This window comes from Nelumbo lutea, chromosome 2 (assembly GCF_056320005.1).
Source record: "Nelumbo lutea isolate HS-2025 chromosome 2, American lotus-T2T, whole genome shotgun sequence".
NCBI lineage: Eukaryota > Viridiplantae > Streptophyta > Magnoliopsida > Proteales > Nelumbonaceae > Nelumbo > Nelumbo lutea.
Window position 1 is genome coordinate 44,157,306 of NC_142685.1, and position 12,447 is coordinate 44,169,752.

The following is a 12,447-nucleotide window of genomic DNA, read 5'->3' on the forward strand; positions in this document are numbered from 1 at the left end:
ACTTTTCTGATATTTTCTGCATTTCCTGCAATTTTCTGTAATTTCTGCAATTTTATGCTATTTGTGGTATTTTTCTTCATTTTTTTTTGTAATTTCTGCATTTTTTATATTCTGTGCATTTTCTGGTATTTTCTGCATTTTCTACAATTTTCTGTTATTTCCTGATATTTTCTATAATTTCTGCTATTTTTCTACAAATTTCTGCTATTTTCCTGCATTTCCTACAATTTTCTGCAATTTTTGTGAAGTTTCTGCAATGTTCTGCTTTGTTTTGCTATTTTCTGCTATTTTTGCAAATTTCTACTATTTTTTTTCAAATTTCTACTATTTTTCTGCATTTTCTTGTATCTTTTTTGCAATTTTCTGCATTTTTGTGAATTTTTTGATTAATTTCTGCATTTTCTGGTATTTTCTATTATTTTGGGTATACGGGTCAACCCAACCCGTTTATAGCACATGACAATCTCGATAGAGTTGTTTCTCTCAAAAAGTTGTTTTTTTGGGTATACGGATTGACACGACCCGTTTCTGCCATGTGGCATCATTGAGAGGTGTTTCATCAAAATTGTTATTTTCAGGTACATGGGTCAATCCAACCCGTGTATACCACTTGACAATCTCGGGAGAGTTGATTCTCTCAAAAATTGTTGTTGATGGTAAACGGGTCGGGTTGACCCGCTTATGTATTTATATACGATGGTAGGTGGGTTAGTATGGGTGAGGGTGGGCAAGGGTCATATGAATGGGTCAAGTGGGTCAATATGGGTGGGTCAGGGTGGGTTATGACCCTTTAACAAGCATTGATGATGGGTCACAGTGGGTTGGTATTCAACCCTTATCCAACCCAACCCAACCAAGCCATTTGCCACCCCTAGCTGTGATAATGGGTTGGCCAAAACATGCATGAAAGGGCAGATCTCTCTGCTCTTCTCCCTCTTAAAGAAGTATACTACAGCCTCAAAGCAAGCCATGTGTCTTTGCTTAAATTAGACGACTGAATCCTTTCCCACAATATCCACTAAAAGACAAAATGATAGTCATTCAGTTCAGCAACTTCAGCTGCTATCAAACGGCCCCTTAAACTACCCCTATCACAGTTCATAACAATAACTGAAAATTTCCTCTTCCACAACAAAACCCTATCAACCTATGAACTCCAGAATCCAGATACATTCATATATGATCACATCATAAGAAGAAATGAGGTAAAACACCTGTTTAGAACTATTTTTTACCATAAAAATTTGGGCATTTGAGAACTATACAATTAGTCATCAACCAAAAAAACTACTCCATCTTCTTTTATGAAGTCATGTGTTGTGTGATCAACAACCTGCATGTGCCAAAAGCAGATTATATTAAAGCCATAAATAATTATAAGATCTGTGATGCAAGGCATATATAGATGTAATCTCCATATAAAAATGCAGGTCTTTCTTTAGGGTTAGTCCCAAGGTCTTGAAATTTGACATTGCATGATTTGGAGTGATTTTCTTCTCTTAGGAGACTGTCAGCAAGGTTCAAAGTATTGATATGATATGCCCCATATCATATCTTTGAGGTACCAATACGCTAAATGCAATGGGTTTTGGGGTTTGACCACTTTCAGGATGTAGTGAGGCCAAAGATCTGAAATGCAAGTGCATGCACATCGGGTGTATTGATATTATGAACCTTGACTTCTGGTCACCTTCCTTTGTATTTTCTCTTTTTTTATTATTACAAAAGGACTCCAAACAGCTTAAGACAAATGAGATTTTTTAACCAAGTTCAACAATTAAACATATTAAAAGAAAACCCTACATTCTGTTTATTATGTCAGTGTCCTATAAAAGAAAACATGTCATTTCTGCATATCAATTTAGTAAAACTCCGTATACTTCAAGTCTACAAAAGATATGCATTCTATATGGGGAGAGAGGGGGGGGGAGAGACTTCTGTCTCCTGCATATCAATTTAGTAAAACTCCATACACTTCAAGTCTACAAAAGATATGCATTCTACATGGGGAGAGGGAGAGAGAGAGACTTCTGTCTCCCACTAGTTGGGACTGGTGACACTTCCCTCATTTCTTCCTATTTTAATAAAATTTGTGTTATCCATCAAAAGAAATTGAGAATCTCCCAATACTGTGAATGACTATACAGTGTAATAGCATTCACAAAACAACAAAAGTGTGTTACAAAAAAGGGAATCTGTACAGAGATTTGAAGCTTTTACACATGAAAAGATCATTGCAGTCATATTTCAGATAACTTCATCTATCTGAGAGGATTTATTTTCAAATGTTCTGCTGTTTCTCTCCATCAAAATTATCAAAAAGACAGTAGCAGGCAGCATGAACCAAATTATCTTTCCAGTTCTGGTCAAGCCCTCAATGTGCCAACTCTTACAGCACTTTGTGTACAAAAAAAACAAAAAAAAACAAAGGTTAGGTACATATCCAGTACACCCCTCCCAAGATAGCTGGGAGAAACATTGGGTAATGGCATTTTTAAATCTAACAATTAATAAAATCTCCATGTAATCTGTTGATGGTAAAAAAAAAGGTCAGAAAAGGCAACAAGACTAGGGTTTGGTTGGCAAGGGGAAGGTAATGGCATTTTTGGACAGGTAATTGGAAAGTAATGTGGCCTATTATTTTGGACATGCATAGCACAAAGATCAATGATGGAACCAATAGGAACGAATGGCTTCATTCGAGAAGATGGCCCAACATACCAGGGAAATATCAAGAAGACATAGGCTTAACTGAAAAGAATTGAATATAGAAAACCTAAAGAAAGGCTCCAGACAGCGTGGATGAATCATCTGATTCATGTTGCCAGCCCAAAATACTTATTACACAATTATAATGCAAGGAATGTCGTCACTATATTTTATGTACATAGCACAAGAGATGGATAATAAAGCAATAACTCATTTAATTGGCAACAAGTCGGATAACCTTGTCTACAACCTCAAGTTCAAGTGAAATCTGGTTTTGGCAAAATAGCTCCTATTTTGATTGATACCCTACTAATCATGGTTCAAAGTACTGAAATGAATCATACCATATTGTACAATACATATAGGTTCTGAGGTTTCTGATACGCCATAGACAAGGAATTAGAGATTTCTGACAACATTTAAATATGGTAGTACATAGAATATGATGGTTGAATGATGGGCATCCAGTGAAAATGTAAAGATTATAGTTTATCTATGCTTTGAATGCCTCGATCCTTGAAAACGCAGTATCAACCATGTCAATACTTTGAACCATAACACTGATTCATAAGTTCTATTGCTAGGGAACTGCACCAAGTGATTGACAGCTTAACAGTAAACCACCTACACTTTGATCATCTTCTGGGTCTTTTAACTAATTTTAGGACCATAACTTATTCAACAAGAAGCTCAAGGTTCCATGTGTGGTTACCAGATGGCTCTCCTCAAGACACTAGTATCTCCATAGCTAGAATTATATGACAATCAAAAAGAAACACATTGCATTTTTTTGGATCATTAAGTATGAACTTGATTAATGAATAAAGGAAAGCTTCTCAACCTCTAAATAGGATAGAGAGAAGACAATACAATCAGCCTTGGCTGTGATACAAATGAGTCAAAGCTTACACTACATCAATCACCGGTCCTGGTGTTCCCCAAAGAAGCTGGTTCCCTGGTTTCTGGTTACTCCCTTTCTTGCAAGGGCATCAGATAAGGTATTAGCTGATCCAGGTATCCATTTGAACAAGCAGTTCAATTTGGATGCCAAAGATAGTGATTATCAAATCATCTCTTGGAGTACCCTTGGGCCCTAACTTTTCTTCTCCATCCAAATGAGCATTACCTTGCAGTCCCTTCCACAATCAAGTTTGATAATCCCAAAGAGTTGACTAGTTTCAGGAATCAAATGAATGCAAGAATCTCATCTCTCAAGAGGTTTCCAGCCCCAATTGGTCCAGTGAAGCTCATGACAACAATTCCATGATTCTACTCCTGAAGGTTCCAGATTGCCAGGGCTACATCCATCATAATTTAATTTCAGTCTCTCCATCGCTGGGGATAACCAGATGGTATTGATGCACTCTTTAACTCTTAGGATATCATTCATTGAGAGGTTTTTGAACTCTTTTCTTAGGTTATTGATGGGTCCTTGAATTCTTAGGATATCATCCATTGAGAGGTTCTTGAACTCTTTTTCTTATCAACAACCAATAAGCAGTCTTTACCATGCAATTGAATTTTTTATGAAAATGTATTCGTCTTTAAACTTTTTGTCAAAAATTCTTGCATTCCTTTCACTCCAAAGGCACCATAGAATTGCTGCTCTCAAATAAACACATTACACATTGACTATAATAATAAACAGACTTTTTACACAAAGGAAGGTTATAAAGAATATAGTCCATGTTATCCCCTTATGAAGGTAATTTCAGTTCTACAGTATCTTCCATATTCGTGAAGATCTGAAGCCTCTCTCCAAATTTCTACCTGAAGAAATTCAAAGGACCTATAGTGTTGACCATAAGGCAGGCAGGGTACTCAGTAGCAAGAGATTGCTAAAACCACCTGTGGTCCTATGCCAAAATTTAATTCGATGAGATGGTTGCTAACCTACCCTCTGAGCTTCTTTCTGAATCGTCAATCTTATACCAACTGACAGAAGAGTGGAAAAAAGTTGAATGTCCATAAGAATCCAATTTACCAAACTTTTTTCTCAATTTGCATGATGGTAGTCTCATCCTATCAAGTGCATTAGTTGTTAGTAGTGTGATTTCTTCCTAAATTATCAACAAATAGTGAAGATTCAACGTTGTAAAACAAACCTTGTAAATAAATGTCGAAAAAGAAAGGAGCAAACAATGGGAACAAATGCACAATATTTTAACATATACAACCGAGACAGAACAAAGGAAATAGCTGGAAACAGAGAAAAATAGATGCTCACATTGGTATTGCTTAGTTCTAAATTGTAGAAATCCATTTCCTCTGATTTAAACAAGGGCCCTGCATGCCATGTCCCAACATTAAGCTTCAGAAACTTAGAGCCTGTAATTCGAAAGACTCGCACATCATCTGGAGCAGGAGGGACATAATAGTGACCACACTTCGACTGCACAACTTTCTTGCCAACATCATCATTCATATTACCCGACTCTACAACAGAAGCCTTCGCAACACCAAGAAACCAAGCATGACCACCAATAGAACCGAGACACTGAGTCACACTTGCATGATGAGTAATATTAAAGAACTTGAGAGGCCGGTCATTGAGATGCATGATGTAGAACCTGAAAAGATATAGGAATAAGATTTTCATGAGAAGCTTTCATTGCCTCTAGTTATGCAGTTGCTTTATCTTAGATTTCTTAGAGTGGAATTCCTAACCGGGCGTTACTTTATCTTAGAAGTTATGCATACTTTAACTATTTCACCAATCTTCTTGTAAGCCATAATGAAGAAAATAAAGAGGCTTAAACAGGATAAAATCGATAAGAACATATGGTCTTAAGCATCCAATCACTAAAACTAATTTCTGGATCATTTGAACAGAGAACAGTTCATATAACCAGAATCATCATATTCGCTCTAGTTGGACCTAATCATGGCATAAGCATTAATTAAACAGTGAAATGAAATTGCGGTTTAAGATTCCGAGTTCCAAGAGTTTCGTCTTTGTAATTCCAAGACCAAACAACTGAAAGACATTACTGGGAAAATAGGAGACAAGGGAAAAATTCAGATGAAAATTAATGGACCACGAATTGAGTCTCAACTGAAAGCTTAACAGTCAGAAAATGCATATCGAAGAAAGCATAACAATTGAAAAAGGTACCTTGGAATACCTCGACTGAGATCTAATTGCGCATCACGAGGTCCAAACTCGTCACCGTCCGGGGATGCCTCGATCACTTGACCGAATTCTTCAAAACTGGCCGGAGCTGCTTCGATTGCCTTGAGCTTGACAACGGAAGGCGTCTTGGTTTCGCTGGAGAAATCCATTGACAGTGAGAGAGATGGGGAATACCGATTGCTGTTGCTGCTCAAGGAACAATAGAATGTGTTCTTTTTATTATTTCTCCCGCTCAAATTTAGCACCAAAAAATGGTGGTTAGTGCAGGCTGGAGAAAATGGGGCAGAGAACATCTTTCGTTCGGGATATGGAAATATGCCAATGCCATTCGATGGGAACCTTTCTTATCAGATTTATCGGATGATTTTCAAATATACGGCTAAGATTGTGATAGCCGATGGCTAAATTAATCGCCACACGACGGATCAGAGAACTGCTTAAATCTAAAGCTAACCCACCAAATAAATAGTGAGTTTTTTTTTTAAGAGGAATCTTAACTCTTTTCTTTTAAAAAGAATTTTATAATTTTAAGAGAAAAATATGTGTTTGTTTTTCCTTATTTCTTATCTCTTATTTTTAAAGAAAAATCTTATAATTTTTTGTTTTACAATAATACCAAAAATACAAACAAAAATTCTCATATATGAGCCTAAAGTATATATTTTACAATTTTCAAAATTCATAACAACATTCTCTACATAGTTTAGAGAAAAAAAAAAAAGTTCCAGCAAAGCCAATATACTTCTTAATGTAATTATTGCACATTTAGATGTCAAACTTAAACTTAAGCAAATGAATGGGCCTTAAAGGGGGATTGGGTACTATGTATTCTTTTCAAGCATGGATTAATTGAACATGATGGTTGTTCAGCAGCCTGTGGAACCAATGTTAAGGTTACCATTGCGTCAGCTAATTTGAATTCATTCTTTCCTCCTGTTGGCAGGATCCTTGAGTTGTCGGAGTAGAGACCTAGGTTGGGGGTGTTTTCAGGAGCAGGATGGCTACCTCATAGCTTCATGAAAAAAAAAGGGGTAGGGAATAGGGCTGCAACTTGGGACAAGATAGCTAGGGGTGCAAATGGATTGGATCATGATCCGATTTGATCCAAGATCCAATCCTATTTGGTCGAATTCGAATCACCCCTATCCAATCCGAGAAGATCCAATCTGATATATAATATATATTTATAAATATATATATTACATATATATGTTATTTATTTATAAATATATTTTTATAAATTTGTTATATTATTTATTGTTTATAAAAAAATGTGTATATATGATGAAAATAACTAAAGAATATTTATATTTTTACTTTATTTAAAATTAGTATATTTTATTTTTCTTTTAATAATTTAATAATTTTTAAATTATTACTTAATATCACCCACGTCCAAATTTTTAATAATTTTTCATTGGTAAGGTTGTCATTAATGATTATATTTCTGCCCAAACTTAATACTTAGGCCCCCGTTCACTTTTTGGTTAGTTATTTATCCAGAAAAATGTATTTATCCAAATAATGTATTTACACATTTTTTTTCAAGGTAAATAAGGCAAATGACTATTTTAGTCATAAAAATTTATTATTAAAAGGGGCATTTTTATCCCATTCAAGTGTTAGTGACTTTTCCCTATGTGGGACAGTTATTTACCCACCTAGGAAATGTGTATCACTTACAAGGATAAGTGATACCTTGGAAAATAAACTTTCGCTGGTCTCACATGAATTTGAAAGAAAAAACATGGGTTTATTGGTTAATGGGAATCAAAATCCTATTGACAAACTTTCCCCTCAAAATCCAAAAAAAGAACACCCTCTTAATGAAAGTTATTTGATCTTTTCAAAAAATAAAGTTTTGGGATTTGGAAAAAAGGGTAAAATTGGATTTTGAAATGTTACACTACATGCAATCACATGAAGGATTTTGCAATAAGGGTAGAGTTAGTGTTTGTTTGGCATTGATGTCATTGCTCTAGAAAATGGTGACACATCATCGCCATGTCAAAAAGAATGGTGCTCTAGCAAATGTCTGTTTGTTTAAAACCGTTTTTCCATAAAAAACGATGCTCCAAGCCATGCCTTGGAAATCGGGAAGGCGTGGATTGAAGCAATGCCAAATTTGAAGTTTCCTGGAGTTGCAGCTTGTTGTTGCTAATGTTAGACAGTGTATGCCCTTAGCTCTAATCAGAATGATGTACATTATGACATTTAATGTAAATAAATAAAATACATATTTGATTCATGTTATTATGGTGTGTTTCTATGTAATACCCTTAAACTAGACACTTATGAGACTCGTGTTAGTTTAGAATCTTCACAGTCGTTGGATAGATCTGGGGAGATTTGTCCTACAAAGGCTAATACTGATGTGCCGCCAAGTTGGTTGGGTTGGCTTGTCTCAACTGTTAGGGTGAGACCTAAGGTACATGCAGTGTGAGTTTTCTTGAAACCCTGAACCGGACCAGAATTCCAGTATTGCCCTGGACTTTGGAGATAGATGGGCAAAACTGGAATGTTACACCTGACCCCTATCGGATTGGGTTGTCTTTGATATGCCAATCAGTGAGATCCTTAGAGGGGGTCAAAACCTGGGTATGTTGGGACAGTTAGAGAATTCATCTGGTGGGTGATCATAGTGATAGGATCAGCCCCTTTGTCGGACAAAGTGAATGATCGGGGATGCACTCTCTCTAATGAAAACCAAAACTGTCGGCAGTCGATTTCAACCGTTGAAATTTGTTTTGCAAAAAAAAAAAAAATATATATATATATATATATATTATGGTTTCAAAATGTTTGCAAAATGTTTTAATTCCCGAGATTCATGTGAGTAGAGAGTGTGCAGTACTGCACCTCGCAGCCGAGGGAGAGGTCATCTCTTATCGGGTAGTGTTTGATCATTATGGGTTGAGAGACTAAGTGTAAGATCATTGAGGGTAATACCTGATGGACTAATCTTGCATCTGACCACAACCCATTGGGTTTTTATAAGGTGGCTTGACCCAATGACCATTTAGTGTTAATGTTGGGCCCATTAAAAGCCCATGGTGATGGACTTAGGGGTTCATTGTCTCCTACAGTGAATTCGACCAGGCCTTGTAACAGAGGCTAGGCTGAACCCATATGGCTGATGTATAGATCAATGTTTGGTTCCCACGCCATATAAGGATATCCAATTGGGCAGTAGTTTGGAGGGTAAGTGAGCAGATGGACTTAATGGGCGTAAAGCCCAATTCGAACTAGCTTAATGAGATTAATTAAAAATGGGTGGTTCTAGGATTTAGATCAACAGATAGGATAATGGATTATCCCTATCCACTCAGAGAGTTCAAATCCAAATAAAGATTTGGATAAGAAAACTCATAATTTGATTAGGAAGGTTGATCTTTATCTGCAGATAAGATAAGAGATTATCCTTATCTCTTAAAGAGAGTCCAGATCCAAATAAAAGATTTGGATTAGGAAACTTCTAATGAAATTAGGAAATGCTCTCTTTAAAGGCTATAAATGGAGGAGTAGGGAGAACCTCCATATATAGAATTCTCAGTTCAGAGATTACAAAGAGAGAAGAACCTGCAGTTCGACTGCTCCTGTCTTCTGCTCTTCCCTGCTCTTACCGCCATACCAGTTCGATCTCCACCTGTGGGAGTGATCAATAAGTGTTCTTGATATTACCTTTTGGCAGAAAATGTAATCAGAAATCGTGCTCACTAGCCCTTCATCAAATTCTTGTTGAATAGCCATCCTGCTGATTCTGCTTCATCCTGCACCGCGTCATCTTCGGTGGAAGTAGTTTTTTGACCTTTCCTTGGGCGTGAACACCTTTATTGGAGGTTATTGTTACTTCGTATTAGGTATAACCCTCCACTCCCTTTTTGGTTTCAAATCTGGTTCAGTTTAGGTTCAAGATTGATCATTGAAAATGCAGTTTTCTAAAATAGGGAATGCGATTTCCACATGGGAAAGAGATAAATTTTTGAAATTTCGCCCAACCTTCCTATAAGGTTTGGCCATCTATATGATGGATCTCTCATCCATTCATCCAATAGAGACATGGAGTGGTAGTGATAAGGACATGATGTGGCACTATATAAGAGGTACCAATGCTGAAAACATTTCGTGGAGCATTGGTACCAAATAAAAAACGTTGTTGTTGCTCCAGGAAACGTCCTACCTGGCAGAAATGTTTCCAAATAAAAAAAAAAAGACATTGTTTCTCAAAAAATGTTGCTTCCAACCCACACATCAACAGCATCGTTTTCTCATAAAACAGTGTATCTATAGCATGGATGCCAAACATATACTTAATCAATTGTTAGAGAACCCGAGAATACTTTAAGGCTTAGTTTGGAAGGAGTACAAGTAGAGATATGTACAATACACATCTATACAAAATATAAGGTTTTGCGCTCTACCTATTTGTATTTGTAAGTGGAGGTAGTTTTAGTCATGGTTTTTGAACCGCCGTTGATTCGGACGGTCGGACCATTCAACCTGGGAACTGTCTAGGCAATTGATTCCATTTTACCCCAAACCTGGTCCCTGGCAAAATTTTATTCAAATGGTCAATGAATCATTGGTCCAAGCGGTCGAACCGTTGACCCATCAGTTCAACGGTTTTGACCATTTTTATTTTTAATTATTTTTTTTAATTTTTATTATCAAAATGGATTGTCATCAAATAATTGAATCATTGACCCAAAAACCAATGGCCAAAACGGTTATGTTTCTGAGTCATGGTTTTAGTCCATTTCTTAAAAATTAGATACAACTGTTTAATCCATTTCTTTTTTTTTTTCTTTTTTATTTTTTAGTGTTGACCTACTGTTGGTTACAGCACCCAGCCCAACTCTCACTCGGGAAGGCGCGGGAAAATTCCATTAATGATATAAGAGATGGCTATAAGACCACGAAAGACTCTTTTCTTTTTTCTACACAAGGACGGATGAATCTTGAGAAAAAATAGTAAAGCAAGCTGATTTGGGTCATGAGTGATGACCAATTGCATGTTTTATTTGTTTAATTCCATAACTTTACATAGAAATAGCTGAAATTGGATTCTTGTTTGGCCAAGGGGACATATTATACGGATCTGATAGTGTCTTTAACACAAGAATTGGTGATTGGGGTGAGAGAGGAAGAGAGAAAGCCATGAAATGGCGGTAGAGTGGGAGAGTATGAAAGGGGTTCCGCATGTAGAAAGGAGAGATCAGATTCATTTATCGATTTATTTTTGTCTTCAAAATCTGAAATAAACTGATTTTGGGAAGGTCGCCTATTTTTTTTGTGTACAAAAAATGTAATTGGTTTGATCAAATTGCATTGATGAGATGCTTAAAAACTCAATAGTTCAAAGTATTGGTACATACGATATTCAAAAAGTATATATTATGCATTTAAAAGGGGTGATACTCATGGATGCAAATTGTTTTGGGTGTCAAGCTTGGAACGTGAACAAGCCTCTAAGAGTATTAACCAATGGATATGGCCACATGTCCTAAATCCTAGGGGTGCTTACGGTTTGGTTAATTGAACCGTAGGGTATTTTTTTTTTAAATCAAACTAATCTGATTGGTTTTTTAAATATCTAAATTGAAATTGAACCGATGCAATCGGTTAATTGGTCCACTGGTTAATTGCGGTTTGGTTTTTCGGTTTTTTATGCACTTAAAATATAAAAAAAATCCTAAAACTGTTGGTGGTTGCTATTGGTTCCGGACTGGTTAGTGCCGGTGGTTGCTGGCGGAGCAGCAGAGAGGAGAGGTGAGAGAGAGAGAAGGATCCCAGATGCTTCAAAACCACCGCCCAGTTGATAGATGCTTCAAAACTACCACCGACATTGAATGGCGTTGGTGCTTGCTTGCCAGCGAGGCAGCGACTGGCGTTGCCGCTTGGTGCTGGTGGTTGGCACGAGGCGCGCAACAGTCTGAGAAATACTAAGAGTCGAAGAAGATTAGAAGAGCAAGAGAAACTAAGAGGAGAACAGAGAGACTAGAGAGACAAGAGAAAAGATAGAGAGTGAGAGAAAGTTGGAAGGTTTGGTTTTGAATTTCAAACTTCAAAGAGACAAAAAAGGCTTGAGTGGTTCCGAGTTTCAAATAGAGTCTGGCAGTGGAAGATTGGCAGATTGTCGAACCTTTTTGAAAAATAAAAAATATAATTATATATAAATATATATTATTATATATATCGGTCAGTTCAGTTAACCGCTAGTTTTTTAAATGGTTAACTAAAACTGAACCGACTGGTTTGGTTAACCGATTTTTTTGGTTCGGTTTCAGTCGGTTTTTTTGGTTGGTTTGGTTTTTCATTTTTTTTGCTCACCCCTACTAGTAAATCCTTGTAATTAGGGTTTTGAATAGAGGTGGCTATTGGACTAGATTTGGTCCAACCCAATCTAGTCCAATGTGAGTCCACTTACAAATGGATCCAATACAAACCAAATCCAATCCAATCCAATTCATTAAATGTAAATGGATTGGATTGGATCCAATCCAAACCCAATGAAATATCAAAAATTATATAAAAGCACTTTTGGTGTTGAAAAAGCACTTTGATAAAAGTATTTCAGAAAAGTGCTTTTACAAAAGCACTTTATT

General features: G+C 36.4%; 1 protein-coding gene across 1 annotated transcript; it reads right to left on the bottom strand.

Annotated features, from left to right (window-relative positions):
* Positions 1 to 976: 976 nt before the first annotated feature.
* On the bottom strand, positions 977 to 6,298 carry LOC148870254 (uncharacterized). The gene is made up of 3 exons (XM_088973573.1): positions 5,825 to 6,298; positions 4,937 to 5,279; positions 977 to 1,333 (listed from the first exon to the last, which is right to left on the bottom strand). Exons 1-3 carry the CDS (start codon positions 6,133 to 6,135, stop codon positions 1,268 to 1,270), a joined length of 720 nt encoding a protein of 239 aa, XP_088829699.1. The 5' UTR covers positions 6,136 to 6,298; the 3' UTR covers positions 977 to 1,267.
* Positions 6,299 to 12,447: the final 6,149 nt, after the last annotated feature.